The sequence below is a fragment of the Berghia stephanieae genome, chromosome 1 (genome assembly GCF_034508935.2).
Source record: "Berghia stephanieae isolate SIO BIC M18660-M18661 chromosome 1, UCSD_Bste_1.3, whole genome shotgun sequence".
NCBI lineage: Eukaryota > Metazoa > Mollusca > Gastropoda > Nudibranchia > Aeolidiidae > Berghia > Berghia stephanieae.
In genome coordinates, this window is record NC_088360.1 from 141,824,722 (window position 1) to 141,848,556 (window position 23,835).

At 34.1% G+C, this 23,835-nt stretch overlaps 1 protein-coding gene across 1 annotated transcript in view; it reads left to right on the forward strand.

The window, feature by feature from the left end:
- The window catches only part of LOC144963389 (brefeldin A-inhibited guanine nucleotide-exchange protein 1-like), a 41,324-nt gene that overhangs the window by 9,519 nt on the left and 7,970 nt on the right, over window positions 1–23,835 (forward strand). Inside the window, exons 10-36 of the mRNA XM_078897362.1 lie at window positions 1,438–1,597; window positions 2,616–2,850; window positions 3,620–3,719; window positions 4,071–4,193; window positions 4,616–4,741; window positions 5,446–5,659; window positions 6,568–6,679; window positions 6,872–6,906; window positions 7,488–7,658; window positions 8,641–8,725; window positions 9,671–9,839; window positions 10,350–10,504; window positions 11,602–11,730; window positions 12,154–12,312; window positions 12,803–12,941; window positions 13,545–13,691; window positions 14,159–14,328; window positions 16,559–16,710; window positions 17,553–17,725; window positions 18,267–18,427; window positions 18,988–19,118; window positions 19,812–19,941; window positions 20,445–20,599; window positions 21,047–21,166; window positions 21,650–21,731; window positions 22,146–22,260; window positions 23,277–23,419. Coding sequence (XP_078753488.1) covers window positions 1,438–1,597; window positions 2,616–2,850; window positions 3,620–3,719; window positions 4,071–4,193; window positions 4,616–4,741; window positions 5,446–5,659; window positions 6,568–6,679; window positions 6,872–6,906; window positions 7,488–7,658; window positions 8,641–8,725; window positions 9,671–9,839; window positions 10,350–10,504; window positions 11,602–11,730; window positions 12,154–12,312; window positions 12,803–12,941; window positions 13,545–13,691; window positions 14,159–14,328; window positions 16,559–16,710; window positions 17,553–17,725; window positions 18,267–18,427; window positions 18,988–19,118; window positions 19,812–19,941; window positions 20,445–20,599; window positions 21,047–21,166; window positions 21,650–21,731; window positions 22,146–22,260; window positions 23,277–23,419 — 3,791 coding nt within the window. The remainder of the gene's footprint in view (window positions 1–1,437; window positions 1,598–2,615; window positions 2,851–3,619; window positions 3,720–4,070; window positions 4,194–4,615; window positions 4,742–5,445; window positions 5,660–6,567; window positions 6,680–6,871; window positions 6,907–7,487; window positions 7,659–8,640; window positions 8,726–9,670; window positions 9,840–10,349; window positions 10,505–11,601; window positions 11,731–12,153; window positions 12,313–12,802; window positions 12,942–13,544; window positions 13,692–14,158; window positions 14,329–16,558; window positions 16,711–17,552; window positions 17,726–18,266; window positions 18,428–18,987; window positions 19,119–19,811; window positions 19,942–20,444; window positions 20,600–21,046; window positions 21,167–21,649; window positions 21,732–22,145; window positions 22,261–23,276; window positions 23,420–23,835) is intronic.

Here is a 23,835-nt window from a genome sequence, read left to right on the forward strand (position 1 = left end):
AAATAAACGCCTGACAAAAGATCAAAGGTGAAAATACAAATTTAAAGAATACTGGGGATGTAGGAGCTTTCGGAATGTCTCCCCTTTACTTAACTTATGGAAAAACAAACACCCTAGCACCTTTAATAAGACTTATGACTAACCTCCCGAGCTAACCCTAATAGAAAAAAAACAACTCTCGGACTGCTTTGCACTACCTTTCGATACTTAACAAATCAAAATGGCGGCCGAAAATCAAAACAATGGTCAAATTAGGAAATTTTAAACTATCACAAATCTATCAAGGTTTGTTCTAGAGTTTTAAAAATATTTCTATATAATGACAAATTGAATAAATAAATGCCTGACAAAATATCAACTGTGAAAATACAAATTTAAAGAATACTGGGGATGTAGGAGCTTTCGGAATGTCTCCCCTTTACTAACCCTAATAGTAAAAAAAGAATCTAAATGGCGACTGAAATACCTTCATGTGATCAAGTGAATAATATCACTATGAATGCCACGATTTGCTGAAAAATGCCAACACCCACACACACATGTATACACCACACACAACACACGCACAAACACACACACACACACACACACGCACACACACACAAACATCACGCAATTAGAACGTACTACTACTACTACATAACAACACTGATCACCGCTAAATCAACAACACAACGGAAGTAATAATAATACTTGATGTCATAAATAGATGACGCAAATTGACAACTTTTTACAGTGTCAAAATGAGTTGATTATGAGGGTCTATTAGTGTCGTCGGTACATATTTTATGATATCTGTTTGACTCAACGAACTTTCAAACTGACTTTAAATTATAAAAGAAAATCAAGTTATCTGTTTATCTATCTGTAAAAAATACATTTCTAATTTTCAAATCTTTCAGTCGTATCAATTTTTTTATTGACTCAAATAAGCACAATGTTCTCCACGATGCTATATTTTTTAAAGAAAGGATTTTAATATTTACTACAATGTTTGAGACAGTCTACATTAATGTTTCAGGCCCAATAAGCCATCGTCAGGACTGTGTGCATATATATATATATATAATATATATATATATATATATATATATATATATATATATATATATATATATATATATATATATAATATATATATATATATATAATATATATATATATATATATACATGCATATCATAGATGAATATATTGATTTTTTTTGTTTGTTTTAGTGGGATTATAATTTTTAGATGGAGTATCAATTCTTTCAAGTATTCTTCCAATTGTGACTTATCTTATGAGGTAGCCATGAGCTCAATAAAATGTTTTTTTATTTTCTCAGTAGTGTTGAATTTACAACTCTTTTTAAAACTATGATAATCTATCTTGTGATTTGCTGCCTATAAAAAAGGTTATTTTATTATTTTTTTTTTTTCTCTTTGATTTCATAAGGTGTCCCCTTGAGTCCAGATGAGAATCCAGAGGCAGGTGAAAACAATGAACAGTTACAAGGGGCATTCAGTCACATTCTCCAGAAAGATGCCTTTTTGGTATTCCGCTCCCTTTGCAAACTGTCTATGAAGCCCTTGGGAGACGGACCTCCTGATCCAAAGTAAGTTGGGGTTTCAAATTTCAAAAGCTGAATTGGTAGAGCACTAGCCTCACAAGCAATTTGTATGACACTCGCCTTCAGATCAGAAGGTCCTGGGTTTGAGTCCCGCTTTGAGCATAGTTGACTCCTTGGAAATGGCTCTTTATGCATTTCTATGAAAAGAAAAAGAGATACAAGTACATTCAACTGGGGTAACTTTGCTCCAAGGGGGAAACTTTTCCCCTGTGAATTTAGAGCATTTTGAATAATCTCAGCTTTGTTACAGTTATTGTACCAGTTAAAAGATTTGAATTTTTATCAAAGAGAATAATTTGCCAAAAAACTATACAATCTTTTAATGGTCCAAAATTCAAAAGGCAAAGTGTCCCCTTTTGGTAAAGTTATCCCAGTTCACAGTTGTAAAGATTGTGATAAAGTCAACAATATTTCTCTGGGTGGGGATGCTGACCTCCCATAGCGGGCAGGGAGGTAGGTACATACTGTGTCTTCTATCCCCCTGTATCTGTTTTCCAACGAGCTTTCTGTCTCTGTCTTGGAATGAGATTACTTGGTTTTGTCCTGGCCCTGACCGGATACCCTGGCTGAGAGGGAAACGGTCAAATGCATATTTATTGTTTTGGGAGATGATATTTTTTTCCTTGTAAATCATCTCTCTGTTATGTATTACTATATTTGTTATTTTTAATGTATAATGTAAGCATTTGAGTGTATTCCTCTTTGTTGGATTTTGTGCTTGTGTCCGGATGAGACTTATAGGTGATCTCAAACTAAGTACATTGGTGATATGCTCTTGGAATCTACATCTGATCCCTATTTATTCCCAGTTCCCCTATGTCTTACTTTCTCTTGGATGCTTCAATTGTAATTCTAGAACTTTTTACTATCCCATTTTCTTCCTTTTTACTGGTGCTGATATAACCTAAATGTGTTGCAAGCGCCGTAAAACCCTTAAAGACAAAAAGAAAACAACAAGAAAACAACAATATTTCTTGAATTGATGAAACCATCCATCCTCCAGGTCCCATGAGTTGCGGTCCAAGATTCTCTCCTTGCAACTGCTGCTGTCAATACTCCAGGGTGCTGGTCCTGTATTCCACACCAATGCCATGTTCATCAATGCCATCAAGCAATACCTGTGTGTAGCTCTTTCCAAGAATGGAGTCAGCTCTGTTCCGGAGGTGTTTGAATTATCTCTGGCCATCTTCATCACTCTTCTGGCCAGGTTCAAGCAGCATCTCAAAATGCAAATCGAAGTAAGTTTGTATCGATTTTGATTCAAATGTTTATTTTTGATTGATGGTATTTGAAGCACATGGTCCATCATAGTTGCCTTTCTTTTTGTGAAAGTGACATTTATAAGCAGAGAAATAAAAGGAGAAATGATTAGACATTCTCGCCTTTAAAGAGGTAAACTAAGGATATTAATTAAATATATTGAGGTTCAGTTTTCTTTCATTGGAACCTATGTATCATGACTCCAATTAGCTTCTTTTCTTAAAGTTCATTAATTTCTCCAGAGTAGTGCTGCTTTTAACATATTGGAATATATGTGTCAGTGCATGACAGAATCAGTCGGAAGGTGAACATTTTGGATTTGCATTTTTTTTTTTTCATTTTCTGAAAGCATATGCTCTCCAGAGCATTTTGATATTTTTTTCAAGTAAATTGGGTGGTTTTTCATGAAGTTATGGTCAGATGTATGGGAAAGGTATCTAGCAACGGTTCTCAAATTTCATACTTGACTAGCTGTAAAAAAAATTTAGAAGTGAAATTAAACTTTGATATTTCCAGATGTACAAAAAGGGTTAATTTAATCATTTATGACAAGAACTCATTTTTTATAAAAATTGATCTTCTAACTAAACTTGACAATATCTCAGTTCAAACCTTTTTATTATCCGACTGATTGTGTCATTCACTGCAACATATTGCATTAAACATTTGAAAAAGAGCATTGAATAAAATTCTGTGCTTTGTTCATTATAATGGAATTTAACGGTTCTATTCAATTCTCAATCACAGGTGTTTTTTAAAGAAATATTTTTGTACATATTGGAGACTCCAAGCAGTTCCTTTGAACACAAATGGATGGTCATTCAAGCTTTGACAAGGATTTGTGCTGGTAAGCGGGGAAACATTTTTCTTGTTATATTTTATCTTGAAATGGATTTCGGTAAAGAAAAATAGATTTCTATAATGTGAATCGTATATTAAGATTCAATATGATTGTTGCTGTACCTGACACATGGCATCCAAATACAATTCCATTGTGTGTTAAACGATTGCTCGAATTTTAAAAATCCATCAGTATATACCTTCATTTTAACTAACTTTGCTTGAATGTCATTGTAAAATTTGAAGTCATGTACTTTAGATTAACTAATTGTTTTACTGCCATAATTCATAATTAATACTGAATATTGATCTTATATAACTGGTTTTCACTGCTGGTATCTATTTTCGTCTTGTTCAGATGCCCAAAGTGTTGTCGACATCTATCTCAACTACGACTGTGATCTGACTCTCGCCAATATTTTTGAAAAATTGATCAATGACCTGTCCAAGATTGCCCAAGGGAGACAGGCTCTTGAACTGGGTATTTCATTTTATTTTACATAATCTAATCCTGTAGCTCTGTCTGACCATCTATATGTTCTCTAAGTCATTATCCAATGATTTTGGATTAAAAAATTATTTAAAAGCAATAGTCCTGTATTTGTATCACTCTGTGGTCATTTTCATTGTTTCAATCAAAGTTTTGATACATTTTTTTTAGCTTTTTTATCTACCTATATATTTTCTTTGAAGCTATCCACTTTATGAAACTTGTAAAGGGACTTGTAAATCAGTAATTTTTACAAGGACTGATCAGTTCTAAATCTATAATATTTTAAGTTTAACCATTCTATCATCTACTGTTTTTTGGGTTTTTTTTTTTACTTTAATACGTTACAAGTAATATTCAACTCCTAAAACCAACAAAACAAACAAATGGTCATGAAAACATTTTTTTTTCAGGTGCCACCCCCAACCAAGAGAAAAGTATGCGTATCAAAGGCCTGCAGTGCCTAGTGTCCATCCTCAAGTGTATGGTGGAATGGAGTAAAGATCTCTACATTAACCCACACTCACAGTCCAATCTAGGTAAAATAATAAGACAACTCTTCCTCTCTTTTTGCACTTTTGACTTTGGGTTTCTAAAGGAGCTCTAAATATCAGCTTGATAATGAAGCAAGCGCAGTAGCAACTCAACATGCTCAATCAGAATTCTAAAGGAAAGATGGCAAGAATACTTTAATCGTATTACTCAAATAATTTTTGCTTTTTTATTTCTGATAAAAAGATGCAATGAAAATTTTTATTATATTTCCTATCCACGGTTATGTTCCAACTGAAACAGAAATCCCACATATAACTTTGTCTGAACTACATATCATTATTAACTTGAATTTTTTTTTTTTTTTTCAGAACTATTTTAAATGACAAAAGCTTGAAAATGATATAAAATTTTCAAGATTCGGATTGAAGAATATAATACTGATTTTTCGTTGGCTACCTGATGATCTTCCCTAGTTTTCAATATCTCAAATATTATTGAAGAGTGTGAATATCCACCCAAAAACGTTCTCTTTTGGTGTTTACAAATTGAATACCAGAAAATCAAAATTTAACATTGTGTTTGTATACTTCCTGTGCTTCACAAAGTGTTGAAAAGTTTTCATTTATGTTTTTACATCTTTTCTGAAGTCAAATTTGCACAGTGAAAGTAATGAGAAAAGTTGAGCTCCACAGCAGTATCGTTTCACTCTTGCTATAAAAGATGTTTTCAAAAAATCTATTCATCGTAGGCCAAGAAACAAAGCCATATTCCGAAACGGACAATGACTCAGGCAATGGGACCATGACAAGCTACGGCAGTACCAACTCCCTCAGCTCCAACAGCAGTGCCCAAAACAACACAAGCAGTGCTGCCACCACTCCAGGTGCCATGCCATCGGACAACCCTGAACAGTTTGAAAATCTCAAACAGCAAAAAGAAGTCATTGAGATTGGCATCGAATTGTAATTTTCATTTTTACTCTCTTTATGGCTTGCTAATGATTGAACTAAACTTATCATTAAAACAACAAACAACTTGAGCATTTGTGGAGTGCAATATCCATTTAACATGCTCAAAGTGCTTTACAAGGGTTTCATAGCCAACAGCAACATTTGTCATGCAGGATGAGGCCTGTTACAATTTTTCAGACAGAGTCAACGCTGTTTACAGCCAGGTACTCGTTTTACACAGGAGTACAATTAGAGAATGTGAATAAAGAGTATTTTCCAAGGATTCAACTATGTACGACTCAGATTGGGACTCAAACTCTGACCCTGCTGGTTCTAAGGCGAGTCATACCACTAAACCACATAGCCGTACCTATTTGTCTTACTGTTCCTTATCTGCACTCCTAGCAATTTGCTAAATTTTGTTTCATTTGATACTGTTTGAAAAAAAAAAAAAAGAAAAAGATGATTTCTGGTCAGGACAAAGATGGGAATAAAATACACAGTTGTAAAAATAATCACATCACATTGATTTGGTAAAGTGGGCTCTATTGTAAAAAAAACAAACAAATTGACCGCAAATTGAATGACAAAAATTCATGTGAGTAAAACTGTAATAATAATGTGAATGGTAATGATATCATCTCCCAGTATAGTTCAGTTTGTTTCATCATGGATATTCAGGCAAGGATTGTGTGTTTTTAGTAGTAGTAGTAGTAGAAGTAGTTAGCCTCGCAGTCTGAATGACTTGCTGAGAATTGTGCAATTCAGTCATAGTTGATGAGTATATCTGCTCTCTCCATCCATGTTGTTAATTGTTTCCATTGGTCACGGTCCTGGGCAAGAGTTTTGTGTTTTAAGAGCAGATTAAAATGCTTTCAAGGTAATTTTTTAACATGATATTTATAAAAATCTAACCACAGATTTAACAAAAAACCTCTAAAAGGCTTACATTATTTACAAGAACAAGGGATGCTGGGTAAACGGCAAGACGACATTGCTGAGTTTTTCCACAATGAAGATCGTCTGAATAGGGTAAGTTGAAGATAATAGAAAAATTTTCTTAAATGTTGTCAATGGATTCTCAAAACGAGTAGTAATATGTATGAAGAAATAATTAAGTTTTGTTTTACAAGAGATGTCATATAGTTTTAGCTCAGTAATATTTTAATGACTTGTTGAATTTGATCCTCTAACTTTTATTTTTTTTATTCTCATCAATTCCAGACTGTTGTGGGTGATTTCCTTGGAGAAAATGAAAAGTAAGTTTTATCAATTTATAACTAGCGCCAAATAGAATTTCATCGCTTACTATAATAACATTTGACATATATAATCTACATGTGCATGCTGCCATGCCTATCTTGTATTTTCCAATTTTTTATTGAAAAAAAATAATTGAGCTTTTATATTGCGCAATATCCACTAAATGTGCTCAAAGCGCTTTACAAGGGGTCCCTGGACAACAGCAACATTTAACATGTAGGACGGGACATGACGCCTTTTCAGGTGATATTACAATTTTTTTTGGACAGAGACAACGCTGTTAACGTCCAGGTACTCATTTTACACCTGAGTATGGTGAGAGAATGTGAGTAAAGAGCCTTCTCCCAGGATTCAACTATGCACCGAGGCTGGATCCCAGGACCTTCCGATCCTAAAGCAAGTGTCATACCACTAGTCCACATAGTTGCACATCTATGAAATGGACATTAAAGTTGATTTTATCAATTTTTGTTTGTTACACCTATTGTTTAATATTACTGATAGTTGTGTTCAGACATTAAGAGATTTAATGTCATGTGTAAATTGAAATGTTTAATGGCAATTTATGATTTTTTAGGTTGCACAAAGAGGTCATGTACTCTTATATTGACCTGATGGACTTCACAGATATGGACATCGTCCATGCTCTCAGGAAATTCCTATCTGGTTTCCGTTTGCCAGGGGAGTCCCAAAAAATTGACAGGCTCATGGAGAAATTTGCTTCAAGATATTTTGAATGTAATCAAAGGTTAGTCGGTGCATGGCTGTATTTATTCTTTTTGTCGCATTCTTTCTTAGATCAATAAAAGGTTCAATTGTTATGGTTTACCAAGAAGAAAAAGAAAATATCAAATTTTATAATTCTATTAATTTTAACTTTACATCATTATTAAAAAAAATTATACCATCATTTTTAAGTGAAGTAGGTGTTGGAGAGAGGTTGGAAATTGGTTTTAGTCTTAGTTCTGTATTTTGTTTGTTTCGAAATGAGAGAGGTGGGAAATTTTTTTTAGTTCTGTACTTTGTTTTGAAATGAAAGAGATGGGAAATTGGTTTTAGTTCTGTACTTTGTTTGTTTTGAAATGAGAGAGATGGGAAATTGGTTTTAGTTCTGTATTTCGTTTGTTTTCATATGAGATGGATGAATTAAATCTAGTTGACTGAATTAAGTTTTTGATTTTAAAAAAAAAAAGAAGAAATAAACCTTTTGTCAGACGTAATGATTTTGCGTCAGTATTTTCCTGGGGGGTCCCGACAACTCGGTTGGTAGAGCACTGGCTTCACAAGCAAAGGGACTGAGATTGATCCCGGGTGCTGTCGAGTTTTTTTTCTGAACCCTGATCACCTAGCAGTGAGTGGGTTGTTGGGTCTGTTAGATCTGGCAGAAAGTACTCTGCGATAGACTAGCATCCTATCCAAAGGATAGCAAGCAATTGTTATTGTCCCTTTCATGTTATAGAAACCGGGATAAACTCTGGCTCCATGGGCCTCATGACTCTGGAGGACTTTTTTATGTATTTTCCCGATATCTGTTCTGTATAATACATCTCACATTTTCAGCTCTGAACTTTCATTTGATTGTGTTTAGTCATCTTAGTATCTGGTTTTCCATTCCAGATGGCTATTAATTTGTTCAGAGCTAAGTATGAGAGATGTTTTGATATATTTGTATTATGAAAATGAATCTTAACCATTGATGTGATATATATGTTTTTTTGTCCTTAATGCAGCCTTCAGATCTTTGCAAGTGCTGACACAGCTTATGTGCTTGCCTTTTCCATCATCATGCTCACAACAGATCTCCACAATCCTCAAGTGAGTCTATCTCTAGCTTGTGACGACCAGTTTTAGCCTTTGATATGCGGTACATTTTATCCATTTATGATTACTGGGATCATCAATTTGATGTGTGTAAAAATGCATTTATTGCTTTTAACATTTTGTATCTGAGAGAAAAAAGAAAGAGATGTAAATGTATGATTTTTAGGATTGTCATGCTTTAACTAATTATGATCTTTTTTGTTTTCTATCCTTTCTTTCTTTCTTTCTTTTATACATAACAATTAATCTGTCTCTTGTCTAAACTCGATTTCTATTGCTTTTTGAATATCCCATTATTTTATTTAACACTGCTACTGATCTGATCCAAACTCCTCCCATAGTGGGGTACATACTGTGTCTTCTATCCCCTTATATCTGTTTTCCAACATGCTTTCTGTCTTTGTCTTGGAATGAGATTACTTGGTTTTGTCCTGGCCCTGGCTGGAGTCCTAGCTGGGAGGGAAACAGTCAAATGCCTTGTTATTGTTTTGGGAGATGATATTTTTTTTCCTTGTAAATCGTCTCTCTGTTATGTATTATTATATTTGTCATTTTGAATGTATAATGTAAGCATTGTTGGATTTTGTGCTTGTGTCCGGATGAGACTTATGGATGAGACTTATAGGGGATCTCAAACTAAGTACATTGGTGGTAAGCTCTTGGAATCTACATCTGATTCCTATTCGTTCCCAGTTGCCCTATGTCTTACTTGTTCTTGGGTGCTTTAATTGTAATTCTAGAACATTTTACTATCCCACTTTCTTCCTTTTTACTGGCGCTGATATAACCTAACTGTGTTGCAAGCGCCGTAAAATCCTTAAAAACAAACAACAACGATCTGATCCAAACTCTTTCATTTGCTGTAAACCTCCTTAAAACAAAAGAAAACGCTATGTTGATGTATTTCCTTACATTCTGTTTTTTTAAAATGTATTCCAGGTAAAGCCAAATTCCAAGATGACTAAAGAGCAATACATCAGGATGAATAGAGGCATCAACGACAGCAAAGATTTGCCTCAAGATTACCTCTCAAATATTTATGATGAAATTAAAGAAAATGAGATCAAGATGAAGACGTCAGGAGGGGTCAAACCAAATACTTCAGCACGTAGGTCTTATACTTTCTGAAATAGATTTGGATGGTGTTATAAATACATGGGCAATGGCTGAATTTTTCAAAAACTAAATATTCACATCCATAACAGGTGTTATGATTATCCTTGTTGACTTAGTTTTATTTCAACACATGATGTTTTTGCGTTATCTCAATGGGTTTTTTTTGTGTGTGTGTGTGTGCGTGGAGGGGGGGGGGGGGGGGGGGGGGGGGGCTTAACTTACTTATTTATTCGCGACCAGCAACCACCTGAGCTCTAGCCCTCCGGTCTTGTGCCACGACTTAGAAGTAGTTGTTCCAGGTTCCCATTCCAGTGTGTTACTGATGCTTGGGTTTGGTGGGAGGAATGTGCATCTCAGGTCTTCAAGAGGTTGATATTCGAGCAAGTGGTGTGTTATTGTTTCATTGGGGGATTGACATAAGTGCAAAAGGGGGGGGGGGGGGGTTAATTAAAAAGAGAAAAAAAGAAAAAAACATCAAAATTTTTCTTCCTTTTTCTATTAGGAGACATTACATCAGACAAACAGAGGAAATTATTGTACCACGTGGAAATGGAGCAGATGGCCCAAACCGCCAAGGCTTTGATGGAGAGTGTCAGTCATTTACAGGCCAGCTTTACCAGTGCTACACACCAGGAACATGTCAGGCCCATGTTTAAGGTATTTACCTCAATTTGATGTTCTTGTGTAGTGAGTGGCGCAGAGCTCTCTCACTTCATGATGCGAACGAACTGAGTTCAATGCTATAGTGGGGGAATACTATTCCTGCTGCCCTATTCACCTCCAGTAAATGAGTCTCTCACTTGCCTGCAATGTCAGTTCATTTTATATGACGGTAGGTGATGGGAATATGAAATCAGGAATGTGTTTTATTTTTAAAGAATAAATAAATTGGGTGATGTTAATACAAGTAAATGCTTAAATGCTTATTTGAAATGTTTGTTATTTAGAGAAATGATTTTGGTGTGAATGGTCTTACTAAAATTTTGATGTATGTTTCGAAATTTTTTACATAAACTTTTATCATATCTTTAAGAAGTCTTGATATTGTTAAAAATGCTGCTATCCCCCCCCCCCCCCCCCCCCCCCCTCCTCCCCCAATTAAAAAAAATGAAGGAAGAAAAAATTAAGAATCATCAATTGAAGCCTTTATGCAAGACGAAAATTCAATAAAGAAAAATTAGTACAAACTCTTAAATAGATAATGATGTTCTCTTTCTTCTTAAAACAGATTTAAGCAATTCCCATTAGCAGAATTTATTATTATTATTATTATTATTATTATTATTATTATTATTATTTTATTATTATTATTATTTTATTATTATTATTATTATTATTATTATTATTATTATTATTATTATTATTATTATTATTATTATTATTATTATTATTATTATTTTTACTATTATTATAACTACTACTACTACTACTACTACTACTACTACTACTACTACTACTACTACTACTACTACTACTACTACTACTATCTACTACTACTACTAGTACTACTACTACTACTACTACTACTACTACTACTACTACTACTACTACTACTACTACTACTACTACTACTACTACTACTACTACTACTACTACTACTACTACTATTATTATTATTATTATTATTATTGTTATTGTTATTATTATTATTATTATTATTATTATTATTATTATTATTATTATTATTATTATTATTATTATTATTATTATTATTATTATTATTATTATTATTATTACTATTATTATTATTACAGCTTGCATGGACTCCATTCCTAGCTGCCTTCAGTGTGGGACTTCAAGACTGTGATGATAATGAAATTGCCTTGTTGTGTTTGGATGGTATTCGGTGTGCTGTTAGGATCTCATGTATTTTCCACATGGAGGTAAATAGTTGAAATATCAATCCTACTTCAAAAACTTATTAGGGAGTATGATATGCTGTTTTCACAATAAACTTATTTTTAGTTGGCGATATTATTGCGGCTTGCATTTTTAGAACAAAAGGTAATATGGGTTACAATGTCAGAAAAATAAGTCAAAATAATTTTTGAAAAATGAAAATGTAAACTCCTTATGACTTATTGCCTGCCTGCTTACCTTAGTATTATAGTTCTCTTGTCATTTAAGACAAATATTTTTTTGAGACTATTCTGTCTGATTTAAAAACATGCACTTTATGCATTTTTCTTTCTTTGGTCATATATACTTCTTACTCCATTTTTAATTAATTTATGCAGCTTATATGCTATCTAGTTCTGAAAAAGTAAATTTCAAAATTTTAAATAATCATTGACTTTTTCCTCCAGTTGGAAAGAGATGCTTACGTCCAAGCCTTATCCCGTTTTACTTTGTTGACCTGTGTGACTCCGATGACTGAGATGAAAACCAAGAACATTGACACAATCAAAACCCTTATCTCCGTGGCACACACAGATGGCAACTATTTGGGCAAATCGTGGCTGGAGGTGAGAGCGTTGTTGTGAACGTGAATTCTGACAAGGTCTAATTAACAATAATCTGACTCAATCTTTGAAATTTGTGTCCTTGTGAAGCTCTTCAAGCACGTTTTAGTGGATATTGTACCATATAAAAGATCAAGATTTTAATTTGAATACTCAAACATTACAATTTTTCTGTTGCCTTCAGGAGAGGAATAAAAATTGAAAACTCAATATTTTATCTGATGTAACCTTTAAAAAAAGTATTAATTTTGTTATTGTTGTTTAAACCACTGATTGTTATTAATAATTCTATATTGAGTTTTGAAAAATATACTATTTGTCCCCAGTAAAGGATAAAGTAAATGGAGACAAAAATAAAGGTGACAGTTCTTGAATATGAAAAAATGCGAACTGAATCAACAAACGGAAAGAATAGTCTATTTTCATACCTTCAGTTTTCACATTGAACGTATTTAATTGTATTATAAGGTGTGTTTTCTTTCCTCCAAATTAGATTTTGCGATGCATTTCCCAACTGGAACTTGCCCAGTTGATAGGGACGGGTGTGAAGACCAAGTACATTGCCAGTGTCACCAGCAACAATTCCCAACATCATTCTTCTCACCATCCTGTTGATTCACATGATTCAGATGGTAAGACAAACTCTACAGTTATAAATCTGAATATATACAAATTTTATTTTGGTCTTAATTTGTTGAGATTTGAAATTTCTCCTCCAGAAATAGATTTTTAACCATAATTTTAGAAGAATTTTAATTTAATTTTTTTTTTCACCCATCAATGGATGTATTTTCAAGTTCTGTCCACATACATCTGCTAGAACGAATTTTATTATATGAATCTTTGATTTTATGTTAATATTAAAACAGATTTTATTTGATATCCATATTTTGTTATTGCAAAGAAAATAAAGATTTTATATTTGTCACTTGATGGACGTCTGTAGGATCTGATAATGAAAGAAATGAATAAACTGACTTGGACCAGGAAAGATTGAAAAAAATAATTTAAAATAAAAAGGAACTTAACACAAGAATAATAAAGGAACAAAAGGTATACAGAGTCTGATCCTTTCTGATAACGATTTCATGCATTAATTTTGAAAAGGAATATTATTGAATGGATCAGTTGTTTTATTGGATAGTTTCCATTAAATAATTGGATAGCCAAGAAGACTAGCAAAGCATCGGGATAGAATTTATTGTTTTCTCCCCTTCTTTTCTGTTCGTGCACAGTTGTGAAAGGTGGCAATTTTGGCAGTATGGACAGACAGCGACTTGCCAACTTCCAGGAAACTGTGGGAGAAACAAGCTCACAAAGTGTGGTCGTGGCAGTAGATCGAATTTTCACCGGCTCTGTAAAACTTGATGGTGAAGCTATTGGTAGGTGGTTTACAAGCCAGTTTTTTAAATTTTTAATGTAGTTTGTTTATTGATAAAGGAAAATAAATTAATAGAAATATAATTTGCTGGGTTTTTTTTCCTTTGAAAATAAAATCAAATTGAAATTTTGACATTGAGACTTAATTCTATTTAAACAATAATTTCCTCTGTTATTTATGCGGATGTAATTATAGGTTTAAATATTTTTAAAATATCATATGTTAGGTTAATGCAAAATCAGTTTTCATGTGCAGAGGATTATAAATTACAGATAACATGATGATAACCTGTATTTGATAATTTATTCACAAGATTATCTCCCCAAGTTTCAAGGATTTTTGTACTTTCCTCAATGTGATTATTTCCTTTTTATGGTGATTTTTACTTTATTTATATATTTTTTGCTGATACAGGAACTCCAATTTTTATTATCAAATTGTCTTTTTTTTATATTTCCACTTTTGCAGTTGAATTCACCCGTGCCCTTTGTCAGATTTCCATGGATGAGTTGGCCAGTACCTCCCACCCTCGAATGTTTAGCCTGCAGAAAATTGTAGAGATCTCATACTACAATATGGGTCGTATCCGTCTTCAGTGGTCCAGGATCTGGCACTACTTGAGTGAACATTTTAATAAGGTTTGTGTGTTTAGCATCTATCTTGTGTAAGACTATTCAGACCTTTAAAATGTGTCTGACAATTGCCGGATTTCCAACAAAATCTCTGCAATCATTTACTCTTGTCATCATCATTTTGCACTCAATGTTTGCATCTTGACTTATAACTGCTACCATGAAAAATTTTCAGACAATTTGATTGTCTGCCACTTACAGGTCTGGACTATTGTTTATTAATGTTAGCAACCTTAACTACACTTTACATTTTGATTTTGTATTTGATCAGGGAGTAGAAACTTGGTTGGTTGATAAATTATGCCATTAAATTTTAAGATATGAAGTGAGTAGAAAAGTGCCAGAAGACAATAGAGAATAAAAATTTTTTTTCCGCGACGGTGGTGGGGTTTGAACCTGCGACCTTATTGGTACGACAACTCCGCCTGGCAGGTGAGAGCGTGGCTCTACCGTGTGAGCTATCCACGAACACAAAAATATTCGTTTCAAACCCAAAGTCATTTCTAGATCCCTCTCTCACCCACTTCTTGAGATCGCCGATTCGTTCACCACCATCGCGAAGTAATTTTGACCAGCAGTTAAGCTTAATAGCCAATATTCTCATCACAAACATATAACATAGAAACGATTGAGACATTGAGTATGCTCCGGTGTATGGGGTGAATTTTTAATTCAGAAAAGTGAGTGGAGCAGGCACTTATGTTGGTAACAACAAGATATGAAGTGAGTAGAAAAGTGCCAGAAGACAATAGCCACGCTCTCACCTGCCAGGCGGAGTTGTCGTACCAATAAGGTCGCAGGTTCAAACCCCACCACCGCCGCGGAAAATTTTTTTTTATTCTCTATTGTCTTCTGGCACTTTTCTACTCACTTCATATCTTGTTGTTACCAACATAAGTGCCTGCTCCACTCACTTTTCTGAATTAAAAATTCACCCCATACACCGGAGCATACTCAATGTCTCAATCGTTTCTATGTTATATGTTTGTGATGAGAATATTGGCTATTAAGCTTAACTGCTGGTCAAAATTACTTCGCGATGGTGGTGAACGAATCGGCGATCTCAAGAAGTGGGTGAGAGAGGGATCTAGAAATGACTTTGGGTTTGAAACGAATATTTTTGTGTTCGTGGATAGCTCACACGGTAGAGCCACGCTCTCACCTGCCAGGCGGAGTTGTCGTACCAATAAGGTCGCAGGTTCAAACCCCACCACCGCCGCGGAAAAATTTTTTTTATTCTCTATTGTCTTCTGGCACTTTTCTACTCACTTCATATCTTGTTGTTACCAACATAAGTGCCTGCTCCACTCACTTTTCTGAATTAAAAATTCACCCCATACACCGGAGCATACTCAATGTCTCAATCGTTTCTATGTTATATGTTTGTGATGAGAATATTGGCTATTAAGCTTAACTGCTGGTCAAAATTACTTCGCGATGGTGGTGAACGAATCGGCGATCTCAAGAAGTGGGTGAGAGAGGGATCTAGAAATGACTTTGGGTTTGAAACGAATATTTTTGTGTTCGTGGATAGCTCACACGGTAGAGCCACGCTCTCACCTGCCAGGCGGAGTTGTCGTACCAATAAGGTCGCAGGTTCAAACCCCCCACCGCCGCGGAAAAATTTTTTTTATTCTCTATTGTCTTCTGGCACTTTTCTACTCACTTCATATCTTGTTGTTACCAACATAAGTGCCTGCTCCACTCACTTTTCTGAATTAAAAATTCACCCCATACACCGGAGCATACTCAATGTCTCAATCGTTTCTATGTTATATGTTTGTGATGAGAATATTGGCTATTAAGCTTAACTGCTGGTCAAAATTACTTCGCGATGGTGGTGAACGAATCGGCGATCTCAAGAAGTGGGTGAGAGAGGGATCTAGAAATGACTTTGGGTTTGAAACGAATATTTTTGTGTTCGTGGATAGCTCACACGGTAGAGCCACGCTCTCACCTGCCAGGCGGAGTTGTCGTACCAATAAGGTCGCAGGTTCAAACCCCACCACCGTCGCGGAAAAATTTTTTTTATTCTCTATTGTCTTCTGGCACTTTTCTACTCACTTCATATCTTGTTGTTACCAACATAAGTGCCTGCCCCATTAAATTTTAATGCTTTATATCATTTAATCCATCCCTTCCCCCAAACTTTGTTTTTCTTTTCCCACTTACGATTTTTAATGCACAGTTTATCTTTAATTTTTTCACCCCCCCCTTTCAATCTTTAATTACACAGGTGGGCTGCAATCCAAATGAAGACATTGCCTTCTTTGCTGTTGATTCTTTGAGGCAGCTATCCATGAAATTTATTGAGAAGGGAGAATTCGCCAACTTTAGATTCCAAAAAGATTTCTTGCGTCCTTTTGAACATATAATGAAAAGAAATAGGTATGTTTTGTTTTATTTATTTAAAAAAAAATAGATGTGCTGGGTGGGGTTCCTACCTCCCATAGTGGGCAGGGAGGTACTTATTGTGTTTTCTATCCCCCTATATCTGTTTTCCAACTTGCATTCTGTCTTTGTCTTGGAATGAGATTGCTTGGTTTTGTCCTGGCCCTGGTCGGGGTCCTGACTGGGAGGGAATCAGTCAAATGCATAGTTATTGTTTTGGGAGATGATATTTTTTTCCTTGTAAATCACATCTCTGTTATGTATTATTATAATTGTTATAATTTATAATGTAAGCATTTGAGTGTTTTCCTCTTAGGGGGGGGGGGGGGGGGGGGGCAGTGCTTGTGTCCAGATGAGACTTATTGGTGATCCACAAACTAAGTACATTGATGGTATGCTCCTGGAATCTACATCTGATCCCTATTTGTTCCCAGTTCCCCTTTGTCTTACTTTTTCTTGGATGCTTTAATTGTAATTCTAGAACTTTTTACTATCCCATTTTCCTCCTTTTTACTGGCGCTGATATAACCTAAATGTGTTGCAAGCGCTGTAAAACCCTTAAAAACAAACAAAACAAAACAAAACAAAAATAGATGTAGAGTAAATAAGTCCCTTATGGTGTTGATTTTCGTATTACTCAAGGCTGGTGCTTTTCAGTTGATGTCTCTCTAACTTTATAGTTACCTGTGAACTACATTAAAAAAATTACTTTTATTGACCTTTCATCCTGACATAGAAAAATAAATACCTACAAGTGTTTTTGTTGCCGACTTGTTAGCAGGTCCTTGCATGCCTCACCAAATTTTACTGACATATCATTCGTTTGTAAATCATGCCAGATCCCCTGCAATCCGTGACATGGTGGTGAGGTGCGTAGCTCAGATGGTCAACTCTCAGGCCGCTAACATCAAATCTGGATGGAAGAACATTTTCAGTGTTTTCCATTTAGCTGCCTCTGACCATGATGAAGGCATTGTTGACTTGTCGTTCCAGACTACAGGGAAGATTATTTGTAAGTGAAATGTTACATTTGAAATTATTAAATCAAAATGTATGTATTAAAGAAATGCATTTTTAGGGAATCTATTTGTTTAAGCAAAACCTTGTTGGATTTTTTGTCTTTGTTAAAGTAATAATAATAATAATAATAATAATAATAATAATAATAATAATAATAATAATAATAATAATAATAATAATAATAATAAAATAATATATATAATAATAATAATAATGACAATAACAGTGATGATAATTATGATCATAATAATAAGCATATTTCTATAGTACCATTTGTAGAAACCTCAAGGTGCTCGTCAATCATGGTAAATAAGATAAATTATTTATTTTAGGCAACTAAATTGATTCATTGGAGTAAGCAAACAGAATGAAACTAAGTGAAGATTACTGTTCACAGCTCTTTGTATATTCTAGCTTGCTTTATTAAGTTATTAATTTGGTCAATTTCAGTTTAAAACATTAGAGTGGATTCTCTTACCCTCAATGAAAGTGTAAGAAATGAATTAACTTCCTGTCTCTGTTTTCCTTTCCAGTAAATATATTTGAGAAACACTTTGCTGCCATCATCGACTCATTCCAAGATGCCGTTAAGTGCTTGTCAGAGTTTGCCTGCAATGCTGCCTTCCCAGACACCAGCATGGAGGCGATCAGGCTCATACGAAATTGTGCCAAATATGTGGCTGAGAAGCCTAATGTAAGTCTGTTGTTGTTTGCATGTGTGCTTTTTTAAATAGTAAATTGTTTCATCCTTATTAGGGAAATTCTTCTTTGAATGATTAGAACCGCTATGGATTGCTGTATGAACACCCCCCCCCCAAACTTGAGCATTTTTATAGTGCAATATTCACCAAGTGTGCTCGAGTGCTTTACAAGGGGTCCATAGCCAACAGAATCACTTAACATGTAGGATGAGACATGATGCCTGTTAGGCTATACCACAATTTCTTTTCTGACAGAGACAACACTGTTTACGGCCAGGTACTCATTTTACACCTGAATCAGGTGAGCGAATTTGAGTATAGAGTCTTTTCCAAGATTATTCTCTTTATAGATTGTGTGTAGAATACCTAGTTATAACAATGTTAAGCATAATTTGCATAGTTCAACTGTGGAAATATGCTACATTATAATACATGATATTAAAGAATATACTCAAAGCCCAACACCTGACAGTTTCTTAAGTGTTTTTAATGAAGTCATTTTATTGTCTTACCGGCTTCTTTGTTTCTAAAAGATATTTGATTGAAATTCCAGATGTTCCGAGAGCATGCTGGAGAAGAGATTAACGTACCGGAAGAAGACAGAGTGTGGGTGAAAGGCTGGTTTCCCGTCTTGTTTGAATTATCTTGTGTCATCAATAGGTGTAAACTGGATGTAAGGACAAGGTAATCATTATGTTTGTACATATGGATCTTTTATGAATTTCTTGTTTACATCAGGCAATAGCATAACTATTAACAGTACTTACTTACTGCCCATTAAGCCAGATGGCATATTGGGTGCCAACGAAAGACCTTTACCTTCCTCTGTCCATGACCATCCTCTTCAGGGAGCTCCAAGTCTCCATGCTGGCACTCTCTCATCTCTCCCTCCACTGTTCTCCTGGGCCTTCCCGTGTAGGGCAATTTTGCTGTTAACTTTGATATTAATTTTGCTAGTTAAAAATGATCACACTCTTGCTTTTCTGATGATCATAATAGTAGAGTTCTCTGTTCATTGATTTTTCTTATAACACATGATCTTGTTTTGATATACAATTTTTCATCTCTCTTTTTAATAGCACACGTTTCCAAGCCCCTAAGGGCAATGCTAATCTGAGGGAATTTTTAAATTTCAATATTATGTTCAGCTAGATTAAACTTATGTTATGACGTTATTTTACAGAGTGCAAAATGCATTAAGTTGTTATAAAAACGAAATCTGAAGTGAAATTTTAGGATAATGGAAATTTACCTTTGAAGCATAAATATTTTTGTTTTCCTTGAGTCATCAAGAAATTTATGATTGCATATTGTTTTAGATTTTTTTTTAAAATGTATAATTTATTGATAATTTGGTAATTTTTTTGTCTTATCCAGAGGTCTTACAGTCATGTTTGAGATTATGAAGACGTATGGAGAGAGTTTCCAATCTCACTGGTGGAAGGATTTGTTCCGTATCGTCTTTAGAATATTTGATGTCATGAAATTACCAGAGCAGCAGAGTGAGGTTTGTACCAGGATTCATAAGTTTTTTGAAATTTTAATAGGAAGTTAAAAAAATATAAAGTTGTCATTGATGAGTATTTTGTTGTTTTGCTGCTAATATGTATATGTTGTTTAGAAAATAAACAAGGAATCATGATTCAAATATGGAACAACAGTTTGCATTAAGAAAAAAATCTTTTGTAACATGCATTGAATTTCGTATTCATTATTCATGTCCATGAATTTTGTTTTCAACAATAATTCATGTTATTTTTTAAAAGTTAAGTTTAAAAATGGATTTTTTTATTTATTATTATTAAAGAAAAGAGTGAGGTGCTACCTCACAGATTTTATACCTCTCATCAGCAATGACATTTAAGTTTCAGGAATTACTTAGTGTTTTATTATAAAATTATTGATTATTTTTAATTCTTTGTAGTAAGTGATATTTTGATGGAGCATGCAACATAGTTATCGCCTAATTGACATATAATTAAGATCTATATGATTTTTTATCCCTCTTAGAAATCAGAATGGATGACAACAACCTGCAACCACGCCCTGTACGCCATTATCGATGTTTTCTCCCAGTACTACCAGCAATTATCTCCCCTCCTCCTCACAGAACTTTTCCAGATGCTACAGTGGTGTGTAGCTCAAGACAACGAACAATTAGCCAGGTTTGCAAGTTTCTTATGTAATTACACAAAATTCATGTTCACAAAGTATTGTTGAATGCAAAATTCATTGCCTGTCACTAAAAGTTCCTTTACATCTGGCAATTCTAATGTAAACAAAACCAATACATGAGATGTTAACATAGTAAAGAGCTTAAGGAGGAAAATAAGAAAAAGTGAAACGAATTCAGAGCTTTGTTTTTTTTTTATAAAATGGACAAATTCTGGATTGCTTGCTATGGTACTAGCAGTGGCAGTTTTGGTTTATTTTGTCCAATATTTCAAATTTTTTAAATATTTGCAACAAGTTTAAGTATACAGACCTTGACCTTCCGATCTGAAGGCGAATACCATACCACAAGACCATGTAGCTGCACAAAGTTTATGGGACCGTTCATTTTATCATGTGACACATTTGAAAATATTATACTTTTCTTTTGTTGTTTCTAGGTCAGGTACAAACTGTCTGGAAAATCTTGTCATCTCCAATGGCAGTAAGTTTTCATCTGATGCCTGGGACAAAACCTGCAGTTGTATGCTGGACATCTTCAAATCTACCATTCCAAACAAGTAAGGAAACATCAGAAAGAGTTCAAATCTTTTCATGGGGGAGTGGCTTTTGATGTCACGTGGGGTGGCTAGGGGAAGTCACTCTTGCTGCACCTTCTTCTTTCTCCCTAAATCTGTTTTCCCTTTCCACATTTTGTTCAGTCCTTATGTTCTGTATTAAAACAACCACATTTGTGTTTTTCAGCAGAGGTCCAAGGTCACATCATATCATTATTCTAATTATAATCAGAATAGTTTGCACTCAAGACATCCATTATATGCTTCATGTTTTGTCTTCAAAGTCTTCAACTTTGCCAAATATATTTGCAGTTTTTTTTTTTGTCTATGATTATAAATGCAATGGTGATGAGAATAACTTAGAATTAAGGTCTTGGCGGCTAGGGAAGAAATAAAATAGCCTCATTTAGGGAAGAAAATAAAGCCGCCACCAAAGTAGAAGAATGGTGTTATCATAATTTGTATATTTTTAACTTCCATTTTCAGGCTTCTAACTTGGCAACCAGAAACAGTGGTGGATAGCACAAGCCCCACCAAATCAGAAGCAAATAATACTGTTACATCTGGTGTAAGTAAATCATTCCATGTCAATAAGTCGTTAAATGTGTTTAGATATTTTTTTTTTTTAATGTTGTCTTTTGTTGTTTTCACACTCTATCCAACTATGTTTATTAAAAGTTTTGAAAGATGTAAGTTATGACAAGCCAGTGTTTGAAGCATTTTATTTATTTGTATTGAAAGGGTTGAATTGTTTCCTCATAATATTTGACATAAATTTGACCTTTTGTCTTAATTTCAAGTATGACAAACATTTTCTTTGTTATGAACGAAGCCTATATATTTAAATTTATAATTATGACAAACATTAAAAAGATGGTGCTGTAAATGGAAAACAACGCCAATAGTCATGAATTATAAAATCAAATTCACTTTTACAAACTAATGTATCATTTTCTACCCCACCTCTTTTATTTATCTGCAGGAAGACAACAAGACCGACTCAGTACGTCTTGACAGAGCAGACAGTGTTATCAGTGTACAGAGTACCGTGTCACAAGATTCGCACACCTCACACCAAGACACAAAGCCTATCAGAAGTAAGAATGGTGTTGATGATGATGATTATGAAGATGAGGATTATGATTACGATGATGATCTTTCTTATGCCTTTATTCTGTTGCATTTTATCAATACATTTGATAGAATCTGTTTTATTGAAACAAGAAATTTCTTGTCGTGACATAATAAATAGTTTTTATATGGATCTTAATTTTCGTCCAGCAATCTTTAAACCAGTTGTCTTAATTCATAATTTGTTATAAACACTGTTTAAAAACAAAATTTGTACATTAACTGAAAATATTTTATATTATTATTATTATAGTTTTAAATAAAGAGCTTAACTGGAGAGACATTATACATTGCATAATTATCTCTCAGTTTAGGGGATAACTAGATGATCTTGTACTAATTTTGACTCATTACATTATGAAGATTGCTCTGGTGTTAATATTTTTAATGGTTGTATAGTCTTATAACCTTTTCTAAACATATAATGACAACTTATATGCTTTGCTAAAAGGTGGATTGCTTTCCACTGTTTGTTCTTTATAAGAAGACTTTATCCACAAGTCAAATTTAACAATCAAGACAAAGTGTGCGGGTGGTTGGATGGGAGCATCACCCTTGAATCATATACCTATGATGTTCTCATGGGTGTACGATCTGATAGTGATGTCGTTTCTTCTTCTCTTTACTAGCCTATCCTGCTTCTTTGGTTTGTGATTGTATTTTTGACAGGGGATATTTTTTTTTTCTGTAAATCTTCTGTCTGTTTGTTCTTGGTTATTTATAATTTAGCTTATGATATCTTTAGGTTATGATTTTGATTTACATTTGTACTATTTTTGTTAGATTGCTTGTTTTTTTGTTTCAGCGGTCTCTCATATAACCTCAATTGTGTTGGAAGAGACCTAAAGCAACAAACAATCAAGACAAAGTGTCAACTTCGCAAAGATATAATATAGATACAGATGATACACTACATTGATAATAGATTTACAGGTTGTGATACACGTGTCCAATCTTTTTGCTAATGCATATTTCTATTCAGAGTCAGCCAATGACCAGATGGTATTCCAAGGGTTGTTGATTCGCTGTGTCGTCCAGCTGGAACTCATTCAGACTATAGATGATATTGTATTCTTTCCAGCCACCAGTCGCAGAGAGGATGCTGAAAACTTGGCTGTTGCCCAGGTAATATATGGAGGACAATGTACTGTAAAATCCCTATTTATCGCACCCTCAATGAGGTCCACACATTTCCCATGCTTGAATGCATAAAGTGGTTACAAAAGATTTAGTGTCATCACAAACTTTTAGTCAGCGTCATAAGTTCAAATAAATTATATAGAAATTGAAACAAATGTGACATGTTGTGTATCGTTAAATTTAGAAATGGTTATTCTTTATTTACTGTTTTACTTATATTGTTTCCAATTGTTTTTGCATTAAATTCATTGATGTTGAAAATGGTAATTGCATTTGTCTCTCAGTTTATAATCTTTTGACCGTCCCAACCGGTTCCTTTTTCCTAAATATCTGAAAATGCGTATTTGCTTGCTCCCTCCCTAAATTGTCACATACGACCTACAATGTCGCAACCACTGTCA